Source organism: Salmo trutta, chromosome 35 (assembly GCF_901001165.1).
Source record: "Salmo trutta chromosome 35, fSalTru1.1, whole genome shotgun sequence".
In the NCBI taxonomy this organism is placed as follows: domain Eukaryota; kingdom Metazoa; phylum Chordata; class Actinopteri; order Salmoniformes; family Salmonidae; genus Salmo; species Salmo trutta.
Genome location: NC_042991.1, coordinates 32,240,724 through 32,254,166, shown reverse-complemented (window position 1 = coordinate 32,254,166; position 13,443 = coordinate 32,240,724). Strand labels below are relative to the sequence as shown.

The window sequence follows — 13,443 nt, the reverse complement described above, 5'->3', positions numbered from 1 at the left end:
GTTTGTTGAGATTAAAGAAAGAAAAAGAGGAACACCAAGCCCCTGCTCATGATTTTGGAGGGAAATATTTAAATGTTCCAATATGTGTAATGATGTACTACCATACATCAATTGTGTACTGCAACATTGTGGGCGTAAGAATTTGTCCCTTGCAAATTCCTGTAACCCTGACAACCCTCCATAACAACAAGCCAAGCTCCATTTCAACAGCTACTTATTTCTGAGAGTGCACATTTTCAGAAAACAATGCAGATACATAGTATTTGCTCATTTCCAATCAATTTACCAGCTGGTAAAATATGCCAACTGAGAGAGAGACAACACATTCCTCTTTTAAATACCATGTTCTATTCTATTCAACCGTTCACTGAATAAAAGAACATACACTTTACACTGGATTCACATCACAGGGTTTCATCTAACCGACAGAGAGATGACGGTATTGACAAAAGGACAGGATACAACCGGATCAGTGGAAAGATAATGACGAACTGGATCAGTGGAAACCGGATCAGTGGAAAGATAATGACGAACCGGATCAGTGGAAACCGGATCAGTGGAAAGATAATGACGAACCGGATCAGTGGAAACCGGATCAGTGGAAAGATAATGACGAAAGGTAAGGAACGTAACTGAAACAGGGTCATGTTCAGTAGGAATCAAACTGAAGAAAACAAATTCAAATAGGGTGAAACAGGAGGTACTATCTGGAATCGTCCAATAAGAATCACAAAGTTTTGTTTTCCATTGCAAAAACATTTTACTATTGTTGTGCCCTAATGAAGACGAACCAGATGTGTACAGTCTCCGGTGAGTGCAGATGGGTGAATGAAGATGTATTCACAAAACGCTTCTTATTACATAGCTGTTATCCCCGGGTAACTGTAAGGGAATAACTTATGTCAATTACCTTGTAACAAGTATAAGTACATAGTTCTTACCAATTACCATTGTTAATCCAGTTTCTAAGAAAACACACAAAAAAAGAGAGGCTACTGCATAATCACACAAACAAGAGTTATCAAATTACGTGGTGACTCCAGCACATCACCTATGTAAAATGGGAGTTGATGTATTTCTTTCATTTCTACAGTTTGTTTTCGCTTTCATTCCACAGCGGCGTTGTCCACGCTCTCCTGCGAGATCTCAGAGTCTAGCGAATAGCAGGAGCTTCCGTTGTCCTGAGCTTCCCTGTTTGCCTCCTCCGCCAGCGCTACTGTAGTGGTTGCCGCCATCCCGCCGCCCTCCGGTGGCCCCTTGCAGAAGTGCCCAGAAGTGTGGATGAGCTGGCTGCAGAGGTGGCTGTAGCGATGGTAGCGCGACGGCTTGCCCGTGTGCGTGTACATGTGCTCCTGCAGCTGGCTCTTCTGGGTGAAGCGCAGGCTGCACACGGAGCAGGCGATCTTGCGCTTTCGTGTGTGACTGGTAGTAGAGGTGGTCATGGTGGTGGTGGGGGGTGTACTGGTGCCACCGGCTATACCCCCCCTGCTCCGCCTTAGCTCGGTGGCTAGCTCGTCAGCTAGGGCTTGGCTCTGTCTCAGGGCCTCCTCCAGGTAGCCTGCATCCTGCTGATCCTGGGGGCACCCCCGCTGCTGCTGCTGGTCCTCAGGGCCCACTGTGTCCCCTCCCCCACCCTGGGAGAGGCCCTCCATTAGTCCGCTGGGGTCCAGGGCGCAGGTGGCGTGGCTGAACAGGTGCTCGCGGAGCCCCTCGGGGGATGAGCAGCGCTTGCCGCACTGGGGGCACAGCAGCGCATGGGGGCCATCCTTGAACAAGAGGCCCTGGCAGGGGTTGCCGCCCTGGGCCAAAGGAGACGTTGGGGACCCTCCCCCGCCTGGCACCTGATGGCACTCCTCTCCCTCTTCCTCCACCCTCTCCTGCTTGATGCGCGTTGAGATGTCTGAGTCGTCGCCGGAAGCCATAGAGGAGACACCACGGAGGAGACCAGAGAAGGGCTGACGGCCTGATGAGGGGATGCCCTCCATCCCCACAGTCATCGAAAACTGGGTGGCGTGGGAGCGGCCTGCCCGAGTGGACGAACGCCCGTCCTCGGGGCCGCCCCCTCCTCGGGCCCCTGCACTACCTTTAGGGACCCCAGTACCCTCCTTGTTTGCTAACTGGGATGAAATCTGAATGCCGTACAGGTTGGACATGCGGACAAGGTCGGCGGTGACGGCATCGGGCCCACCCTCACCAGGCTTACTGCACAGCTGGTAGGCATGGAGGAACTTGATGCCCTCCTGCAGGCGGCCCTGGTCCACCGGCTGCTTGGGGCCCATGCCCGTATACATGATGTGGAGCAGGTAGCTGAAAACGTCTGGCTGGATGTCCGTGGGCTGGATCTTAATGCACTCACTATAAAGATGACGATAGACAGTGGGAGAGTATATTAGCCTTTACTCTCGAAGCACATTCATATTTCCTGTCTCTAATAACAAAGTATCCCTCGGATTTTGTAAAGTTAGATATATGTATACAAATTAGTTAAGACCTTCTCTCATGCAGGACATTCAGGTAATAAAATGTACAAAAACAAACACACAAGTGCATAATCTATTCTTGCAGCCAAAGAAACATGTGGTTAACAATCAGTGCAATGTGAGACAACACCCCTTCTAATCCCCAATATCACTGAAACAACCTCTGATGGTCACTAGACCCTGGTACTGTACAACAAGACCAAAAAAGTTGGTCCAACTATTTACTTGAAGGGACTTGCTATACACATAGGCATTCATTAGGTGGCAGGTAGCCTAGTGGTTAGAGTGTTGGAATAATAACTGAAAGGTTGCAAGATCGAATCCCCGAGCTGACAAGGTAAAAATCTGTCGTTCTGCCCCTGAACAAGGCAGTTAAACCCACTGTTCCCTGGTAGGCCATCATTGAAAATAAGAATTTATTCTTAACTGACTTGCCTAGTAAAATTAAATAACACCCTTAGTGTGACACAGAATGCAGTATTCATCTAACCTTGACTGATGAATGAAGATCATCTTGAAGTAGTTGGAGAAGGCAGCAAGCACGGCCCGGTGGGCCTTGAAGTACACGTTGCCAATGGCGACTGTGCAGTCGCACAGGAAGCCAAACTCCCTCTGGATGTTGAGCTGCTGCAAGAGGAACAGGCTGTGGCTGGACACGTCCATGATACCCCCCACTCCACCTCATGTCACACACATAAATATACGCACATAGTAATTCATAATATAAAAATTAGGTTCAGGAGAGGATATGTTGTGCAGACCTGGGTTAAAATAGTATTCGCTTCCTTTCAAATAGTTTGGGGTGGAGTTTGCACTTCTGGGACTATTCAAATTGGTTCCATTGTGCCAGGTAAGCTCAATAAATGAACACAAATACTATTGGAACCCAGGCGAGGTCTGATTGCTGTGCAAAGACAACATGTGATTCTATATGATCAAACTATTTTCTCAGCCTCTAGAACACACCCAACATATGTTCATAAAATGTCACACCTCTGAAGCATGCATTAAGGAATTTCTGAAAGTGCTGCTGAAAACAATGGCGTACTCTGCTGGTCAAAAAAACTGAGAGAAGCACCCCGCCCCCCCTTAAAAAAAAGACTATTGGCCAGATGTTGGCATCTGCGTAACTTTCTACCTGTTGACATCTTAGGTAATAAGAGTTTCACTTCCGGTGTGAAAAGATGAAACATTGAGGAGCCGCAAACTAATAATTACTTTGACATAAAAACAGTTCATTTTATGTCGATGTATACTTACAGCAAGGTTATTACATTGTAACAGAGCGTGGGCCGATATAATATACCGTTACATTGTTGCAATAGATAGGGCATGTTTATATTGTAGCAAACCCTTTATTTAATTGTATCCATTTATGCTGCCTACTTCAAAGCAGACGGGACAATATGATGGACTGTCAGACATAGCAACGCATGCATTCTTGCAACCGCCACAGATAAAGGGGTCAGCTTTCAAATGAAATATGCAAATAACTGAAAAATACCATCCTAAATGATGGTCAACATGCCAGTCCCCTATGTAGCCTACAACCCACAGGCGGTCTCAAGATATATTCGCCAGCTTGTTTCACTACAGCATCACATCGATTCACACACGTCTGCGTTGTAGCCTATCAAGTGTTCCTGCCGACCGAATCAAGTGTTCCTTCTAGACAAAATCAACAACCGTGAACAGCCTCGATAACCCACACGGGCCCCAATGCATGCATTTGGATATCCCCTCCTATTTGCAAAACAAAGCAAATACGATAATCGGAAGTCTTTCTTACCACCTATTTGCGAAATATATATTAAATAAAAGGTTTATATTTCGTACGTAGCCTATTTGTTGCCACAGAGAAATTCTCGCACGGTCTCGCGCGTCTTCCTATGTGGTTGTCTCCTGAGGGTGTTATTCGTCACGTGACTATACAGTAGCCTACTGTACGTTTGCTGTTCTGTCATAAAAGGTGTGAACAGTTTGTAAATACCGTGTTTTACTTTCCCCTAAAACATACGTCGTTGGTTGACAAACGTTGAAGTAAGGGTAACATTCTAAATACATTATAAAATTGACATGACATGTTCAGTCAATTTAAGAGCGCCTCAAAGTTCTAATAACCAAGTAGTACAGCCTCATAAACACACGCCTTGGAGATTTGGGCTTTTTTCAAATGAGCCTTTATGCTGAAATGTAGCCTTAACATCCTATCAAGATGTAAGCCTACTTCTGTAAAACTTTAAGATTAATCAAATGTGTACCTACACCATCCTTATCGGTTTGTTATTCTAGTAAGTGCATATGGAGGCGAAATAAATAGACAATAAAATTAGGCTTTTAATCAAATTTATGCGGAGGAAGATAAACCTTGTTAATTTATGCATTGGCGCTATTAACCTAAATAGCCTGTGCCACAGTCACAGTCTCTATGTTCGTCCATTTTACTTGTACGCGTCCAGCTGAGCAGCCTAGTCACTGCCTTGTTACAGAACACCCAGTCTCGGGAGGTTTGGATTTGCGTGAGGTGGGCTGGATCTCGCTCAGTGCGGTGAACGAGCTCGGCAGAGCGGCTGTGCGGAAGTTCTTTCATCCGTGCTGCAGAAGGGGCTTGCTTCGCCCTCGCGATTACTCTCGTCACAAGTTTATGGTTGGATAAAAGCGGTTCAGGTGGAACTTCTGGACAGTACACCCCAACTTGAGTTTTACTACATCCACAGTCTGCCCCATTTATTGTCGGTGAGTATTTATTCAGTGTTTTCACAGAGTAAACATTCCTGCTTTCGGAAAAACCCTGTGCCTTTTTTCTCATAGAGTGAATGCGGGTAGGAGCGCGGGGGTGGCAGTGCGTGCTTGCGTGAGATTTCCGACAACACTGCCACTGCCGTGGAGGTCTCTCCATTTTGGTTTCACATTGTTTGGTCCTCCCGATATTTTCAACAAGAAATAATAATCACTCATTTACGCTGATGCTCCGATTGGAATGATTGTAAAGCTGTTTAGGTCATCTTTACTTTTAGTGAGGTATGATTGACAGTCACGATGCCCGCACGACTTAGTCTCCAAAACAGGCCAATGAAAATTGGTGGGCGGGATTTGAGCAGTCAACGAGTACCGACAAAGAAACGGCTATTTTTGAGCCATAAATAAGAGGACATCACCTCACTGCACATTATCAAAGTAGACCATTGATAGACTCGTCTACAGCTGTTAAACAAACAGATATTTCATTGCGATCAACTAAGTTCAAGTACATGTTATGTTATAGGCTTAAAAAAAGGCTACAAATGCAGTGCAGACTGAACTCCACTATGTAAACACTGTTACTGTAGAAAATCTGTAATTGACATCACTGTAAATCTGTAAATTAAATAAAAATGATAAGCCAGCTATATACTGTAGATATGTGTATTTTTTGCTTCCAGAGAAGCACTGCTTCCTGGGGAACGCTTACACAAACACACACACACTGAGCGTTTGGAGGCCAGGGTCTGTTACAGTGTAGCATTAAGGGATTAGGTGCCTTGCTCATGGGCACAAAGTCAGGAGATGGAATACCAGAATCCCGACAGACATTTCCCCATCGTACGTGGGATTCAAACCAGCAACCCTCCGATTGCAGGCCTACCTCTCTAACCTCTAGGCTTTATGCCGCCACACTAGTTCAAGACATAATGTGCTCTACTGTATATTATAAAATTAGGCTAGATCGTTTTGAAATCGTCAATTTGATAATATAGTCTTGTGTGAGTACATACCTGGGTGACAAGAATTATCTTTAGGGTGATGTTATTTTAAGTATGTGCCACATGCAAACCTTTTAAAAATACTTTACTTCAACATGCAATGTTTAGCACTATTCTGAGAACTTAATTAAGGCGTGAGAGTTTACATTTTTTTATTTCCTTTGTTGTTTTATTTAACCTTTGTTTTTAATGAGGGTTATTGTACAGGGATAATAACCACTTAATTAAGCTTAAGATGTGCAATTGTGTTTTCAAACAGATTTGGTACCGGCTAAATAACTAAATGTAGCATCTTTAGATTGAAGCATTGCTTTGCTAATTCGCTGCTATCCCCTTCACTCTTCCAGGGTGATGGCGAGGCCGAGCCACAGCGAGCATGTCCTGCAGCAGCTCAACAACCAACGGGAGTGGGGCTTCCTGTGCGACTGCTGTATCGCCATTGGCGACATCTACTTCAGGGCCCACAAGGCAGTGCTGGCTGCGTGCAGCTCCTACTTCCGCATGATGTTCATCCGGGACCAGCAGGGGACAGCTCGCATGGATCTCAGCAACATGCAGATAAGCGCAGAGTGCTTCGACCTCATCCTGCAGCTCATGTACCTGGGCTGCATCGTGGTGGGCAGCTACGAGTTTGAGGAGCTCAAGGTCTCAATGGCCTACCTGCAGATGTACTACATCCCAGACACCCTGGAGGACCTCAGGGACATCAGGAACGCCTCCAACCTCACACCGTCCTCCTCGGCCTCCTCCTCTTCCTCCACCACCTCATCCAGCTCCTCCTCTTCCATTGGCCCAGCAATTGCAGGAAAAATGATGTTTGGAGTCCGCATGTACGAGCAGCAGAAGCCAAGCACCCCAGAGGGGGAGCCCAAAAGTTTGCCCAAAGTTGCCATCACTGCTGTGCCTGTGCGACCAAGCATTCCTGTCTCAGTCAACAGGCCTCCACTTGTGGTGGAGGATGTGGCGTCCCCTTTGGTAGTAGTTCCACCACCGTTTCTAGACAGTGTGGCTGAGCAGCCTTGTGACCTGCGCAAGAGGCCCGGTGGCAGGAGTGCCACCCTGAAAGAGCGCCCCCGCTTCGGGCGCACATACACCTGCGACGACTGTGGCTTTGTCTTTAGCTGCGAGAAGTTGCTGATTGAGCACATCCTCACCTGCACCAATCGTAAGGCCTTTCAGGTCCCCAGAACCAGCTCCGAGGCAGACAACGACTCCAGCAAGGTGGAGAGCTCGGCCTCTGAGGGGATGGAGGAGCACAGGGTGGTCTGCAAGGGTGAAGAGGATTGGCCGGACCACAAGTCAGACGCTGACACAGTGATCAGGTCCATGACAGTTGGTACGGATAACGAGCCTGGTTCTGCCAGGAATATCACCATCAAGGTGGAGCTGGAAGAAAACGTGGTGTCCGAGATGGATGGCATTAAGGTAGTTCAGGTGGGAGAGATCAGTGCGAGGCACAGTGCACTCAGCGACACTATGAGGGAACCGATTAAATTTAACCAGGAGGCCGAGGCTTGTGTTTCAGTCATGGACGACAGCAACGAGCCATTCGAGGGGCACATGTCCAGCAACAAGGATTCTGGCATACCTGTTAAGATGCGCAAGATTAAAGAAGAGAAGCAGGACGGGGACAGTGCACCGTGTGAGCTGTGCGGGGAACTGCTCACAAAGGAGGACCAGTCAGCTCACTACATCTCCAGCCACATGGGCCACATCTGTGCCTGCGGGAGGTGTGGCCAGGTCCTAATCAAGGGGAGGCAACTGCAGGAGCACGCTGAGCGTTGTGGCGAACCTCAGGGTGCGGACACCGACTCCCATGGTGAGGAGGCAGACTCGCCCCTGCCCGAGGACCCGCAGGCCATGGACGATGGGCTGCTGGAGGGGGGTGACCTGGCCTGCCCCCAGTGTGGCCTGCTTTTCCAGAGTGAGAGCCTAGCATTGGAGCATGCTCTGGCCTGCCACGAGCAGGAGCTGTTCCGCCCCGCCCTGCTGGAGGATGGCGGCGTCGAGCCGGACCACCGGCGCAAGCACTTCTGCGCCATCTGTGGAAAGGGCTTCTACCAGCGCTGCCACCTGCGGGAGCACTACACCGTCCACACCAAGGAGAAGCAGTTCACCTGCCAGACGTGCGGTAAGCAGTTCCTGCGTGAGCGGCAGCTTCGGCTGCACACCGACATGCACAAGGGCATGGCGCGCTACGTCTGCCCTGTGTGTGACCAGGGAACCTTCCTCAAACACGACCATGTGCGCCACATGATCTCGCACCTGTCGGCCGGCGAGACCATCTGCCAGGTGTGCTTCCAGATCTTTCCCAGCGGGGAGCACCTGGAGAAGCACATGGACGTGCACCTGTACATCTGTGGCGTCTGCGGGGAGAAGTTTCGCCTTCGCAAGGACATGCGGAGCCACTACAACTCCAAGCACACCAAAAGACTGTGTCCTGCCTGAATTCTATGCGTCTGTTACTTAAAAGCCATAAATGTGAGAACAAATTTATGCACTTGAACACCAAAAAAAGAAAACCTATAAAATCTGCACTTTCAAATTTGTATGAATAATCAAAGTGTGTTATTGCCTCAAATTTTGGCCATTTTGTCATTTAGTTTCACACCCCTGTACTAAACACACATTACCATTTGTTCACAGTGCCACAGTAGACAAATCCTTGGCTCATCTTTTAAGGCTTTTGGAATCTAGTGTTTCTCAGCAAACAGCCTATGCAATACACAGTTCATGGAATGAAGTGGATTCAACTTAAGTTCCTTGCAAAGAGGTGTGTTTTGATTGTAATATGAATCCACACTTCAATATAGTCTTTGAGTAGTTACTGTACATAGCACTTGTGCATTTACAATGAAGAATGGCCTTGCCTTTGCTTTGGCGGTGCTGTGCTCTTGCTTTACAGGTGTGCATGAGAGTGGCATTGCATTTCTGAACATTGTCTGCCAGGCGATGCCACTTTGCAATGCTCACATCTTTGTCATTTCAATGTAAAGCATTAGGGACATGGACAAGCCTAACTGAATATCTCAACAAATTGACTGATCTGGCTCCTTGTATTTTAAAATGATGCTACGAAATGAAAAGAGAGGCATCGTTTGTTTAGCCCAATCATAACATATGCTACATCACGGTTTTCCAAAATTCTGTTTCAGACAGGCTCAGAAATTCCTGTCTTTAAAGGCCCAGTGCAGTCAAAAACGTGATTTCCCTGTGTTTTATATATATTGCCACACTATGAGGTTGGAATAATACTGTGAAATTGTGAAAATGATGATATAATGCCCTTTTAGTGTAAGAGCCCATAGGGACCAGCACAAAAAAGTACAAAAATGTATGCACTCACTACTGTAAGTCCCTCTGGTTAAGAGCGTCTACTAAATGACTAAAATGTAAAAGACTGGTTTTGGTGGGGTGGAGTTTTGGCCTGCCTGGTGGTAAATTAGTTAAGGTGGTAAATTAGTTAATAGACCAAAAACAAAGAGTTCCAAACCTCTGCCAATAACAGCAAGTTTTCAGTTTTTCCCTCCGCACTCAGACCACTCCCAGACAGTCCTAGCAAATTTCTTGCTTGAGAAATTCCTCTTTGCTAAGAAGCTATTTTTGTTTATTTTTGACCATTTTAATTGAAAATAATCAGTTAGGTACTTAATTGTTACCCAGAAATGATTTGACATTGAGATAAAAACAGCTGCATTGGACCTTTAAGCCCCAAATGATAGTTTTTAAACCATAAGGTAGATTTTTTTTCTACCACAGTTGATACACATGACTACAACTCATATCAGATATGAACACTTTTTTTTTCTTCATGAAAGTTGCTTTTTAAGTGGAAAGTTCAATAGCTGTGAGAACTTCAGATTGTAAATAGGACACAAAAAAACACTAGAATGCTTTACTCTTGACAATGGTTATCACCTAATTCCATATGAAATCTTTCATGCCACCAAGGCAAGATCATGCACTCGCTCTTTTGCTTAATCAATTATTTCACGTGTTTACTATGCAATGTTGGGCTATACACAACTCTGAAACTTTCATTCGCTTTTCAAACAGCCTTTGATTCAAAGGATTTCTATTGTTCATATACAGTAATTAATTACTTTTATCACTGTGTGAGAAAACAGTTATGATGTCTACATTGATTCTTATTCAGTATTCCTGGTAAGGTAGGGGGGTATTGTATATTACCTATACAATTAGCAACATAACTTCGACCCAGTGACATAGGACAGTAATTTGGCTTTATAGACAATCAAAAACTGTAATATTTCATTTTTGCATACTGTACACAGACTAAAACTATGTCTGAATCCACTCTTGGGAACTTCTATGTGCTAATCGATGACTTCATTCATGTTACATTTGCTTTCTCTTCAGCTTGGATAGATTTAGTCAGAAGCTTCCTTTAACATTTGCCGTTGTATGAACTTTTGTTTGATTGCATTACACAGCCAATATTAAGCTTTGTCCTACGTTGGTGGTGTTATATTGAGGGGAGTTACTTGAGCAGTATGTCTCCTGCATGTTGGACAATGTCACACGTGTTGCTATTGTGAAATGCTAATCCTTTTGTTTGTTGCACTGCAGAGAGAACATACTCCTTGAAAACATCTTGAAACAACATGCAGTAGTGTGGAAGCTGGTAAAGCCTCTTAAAGTAGCTATCCAGTGTTTCCACATTTCTATAAAATATGATCTATAATTAATTACTATAGCTAGGTTTTCATCTAATGGTGACAGATTTCCATGTGAATATTCAAAAGAATCTGCATAAAAACAAAATGCGCATTTTTCCACCAGAGATGTTGCAGATTAAAGACTATGCGTGATGACGTAGTGCGCGTAAAAATAGCTTTTGCGGTTAAATTCCCATGTACCGACAAAAAAACATACAAGTTAAATGGGTTTCCATCACATTCAACTCTTTTTATGGTTTTCTCACCCAAAAAATGGCATTATATAGCTGAGTGTTCCCACTCCGGTATTGGCAGTGCGCTACAGTGCACAGATACAGTACTGTTGGCTAGAGCGCACTTATAGCCTACATCAGGGATCATCAACTAGATTCAGCCGTGGACTGATTTATTTTTTTTCCTTTTCTTGAGTGGATGGTCAGGATGCCAGAACATAATTACAAATCATTTGTCAACTGCAAATTGACCTCAAGAAGCCCAAACTATATAATATTTAACTAAAACAGAATCATTTCAAACCTTGCTTACATTTGTATACGATCACATACTGTATATCTCTCTATTTACAAATCTAAAATCACTTGGAGCTGATTTGCTGGTGTTTGTACAGTCTTTTATGACCAACAATAAAATAAAAATATACACATTTTCACAGAAAACTTGGGCCAAATGTGTCCCCCAGGCCGCCAGTTGGGGAACCCTAGCCTACATGATGACATTATTATTAAAATGCATTTCCACTGACATTTCTCACATTTCTCATTTTACAGACACAAAAAAGATCACACCTTGTCTAGTGTATTGTGTTTTGTCGACATTTGGAAAGTTTACCGAAAACCTTTCAGTTTCCATCAGGCCTGTCGTTACATTTTATATCTGACATATACTTTACTCGCATAAAAAGGTTAGTTGGAAACCTGGTTAATATGAGTGAAATATCTTTCTTGAAAAAAAAAAATGAATAAAAAAGTTAAAAAGCAGCTTTTCTGTGTTTGAATGGTGTGGGCGTATACCGGTTGATAAAAATAGCCATGACAAGTAAACAGCTGATTGGCCAGCTCAGCCAATGAGTCAGTGGGCAGATTCGATTATACTGAGCAGCGGGGAACCTGGCAAAGGCACATTATATAATCGGGTGAAAGAGGGGAGGGAAGAGCACCCTTCTCAAATGGAACAGTAATCTACGCCGCTCGGTCATTTTGTCAACAAGGCAGCATGGTGCATCGTCCAGAAACATACATATATTTTCCATAAAACAAATGTTAGAATTTGCTAACTCATTTTCATTGGGAAGGCAGATAAAGCTCAAAAGCAATCACTTTTGCATTTTAAAACACAGAGTCCTACTCATTACTCCACGTGCTCCTACATCGCACCTAGCTCATGCCTGAAGGCAGCCCAAGTCCAAAATGAATGCAATCAACTTTCACCCAGTGCAAAACATGCCTACATGGGCGCCTGGGCGACATTAATCAAACCCTTCATTGAGACGTCTTGGCCAAAAACGTTGGCCACAAATACAAGTATAGAATGAGTCAACAACATTATTTGGGTATGAGTTAACAGATGAGCTTTTAAAAGTTAGATTTTGACTGGGCAGTTATTTTAAGCCATCATAATGTAGGCCTACAACATGACCATGTACAGATGTAGGATCTTAATTTGATCACTCTTTTGTTGCTGAGAATATTCCTGAATTTTCCTGAACTGTAAATTCACTGAAAACCCACACTAACACACGGTTATATTAACAGTAATGGAATTTTCATTTCACTTTTGGCCAGCTAATAGCCTAACCACAGATCAAGCAACATTGTGTTCAAATACTTTTGCTGCAGGATTATTTTTGCTATATAGGTCAAATTTAAGATCCTACATCTGTATGGAGGTTGTATTTTAGTAACCTTAACAGGAGTGACATCCCTTCATGGGGTAAATTAAGAATTATTAATGAGCAAGCAAGCTAATTTCTGTATATGATCTACTACTCAGGGCCCTATCCAATCAAAAGCAAGGTAAAACAAATTGAAATTATCCTTTTTTTTTCTTCAGACAGTAACTGTACCTTGGTTGTGAGGAAGAAGAAAATAACATGGTTGTGAGGGGGAAAAATGGTTTTCTTTCATAAGTATATTAGAGTGAGATGAGTTTGAAAACCAAACCGGTGTTAAACAAAAGCATAAGTAATTCGTAATTTCTGTGTTTTTACTGCTGCAATTGAAATTTGTTATTGCTTTTTAGAACCGTTAAAGTAATGCAAAATAGGTACGAAAATGTGTTGGTATGCATACAATCTGGTAACTCATGTCACCTCAAGTGAGGCTTTTATAGAGTTAACCCACTTGGGAGAGATTGTAAGGAGCCTACCTTTGCAAGGGTTGTAGTATTTTATATTTCATGAAGGAAAAATATACAAAGTCTGTTTACACAGGAAGACTAATTCAGATTTTATATAATTGGGCAAAAGACCAGAATTGGGTCACCTGTGTAAACACAGCCATAGAGCTATGTTCATTTGCATTG

The 13,443-nt window shown here is 44.2% G+C and overlaps 2 protein-coding genes across 3 annotated transcripts; one reads left to right on the top strand and one right to left on the bottom strand.

Moving 5' to 3' along the window:
* Window positions 1-735: 735 nt before the first annotated feature.
* LOC115175096 (zinc finger and BTB domain-containing protein 25-like) lies at window positions 736-4,843 on the bottom strand. Of its 2 annotated transcripts, none has more exons than XM_029734270.1 (3): window positions 4,270-4,843; window positions 2,971-3,160; window positions 736-2,355 (listed from the first exon to the last, which is right to left on the bottom strand). In XM_029734270.1, exons 2-3 carry the CDS (start codon window positions 3,141-3,143, stop codon window positions 1,107-1,109), a joined length of 1,422 nt encoding a protein of 473 aa, XP_029590130.1. In that variant the 5' UTR covers window positions 3,144-3,160; window positions 4,270-4,843; the 3' UTR covers window positions 736-1,106. The 2 variants fall into 2 exon arrangements, with proteins under 2 accessions (XP_029590130.1, XP_029590131.1); XM_029734271.1 differs by having other exon boundaries at window positions 2,971-3,107.
* Window positions 4,844-5,051: 208 nt separating this feature from the next.
* zbtb1 (zinc finger and BTB domain containing 1) lies at window positions 5,052-8,771 on the top strand. The gene is made up of 2 exons (XM_029734269.1): window positions 5,052-5,216; window positions 6,571-8,771. Exon 2 carries the CDS (start codon window positions 6,575-6,577, stop codon window positions 8,669-8,671), a length of 2,097 nt encoding a protein of 698 aa, XP_029590129.1. The 5' UTR covers window positions 5,052-5,216; window positions 6,571-6,574; the 3' UTR covers window positions 8,672-8,771.
* Window positions 8,772-13,443: the final 4,672 nt, after the last annotated feature.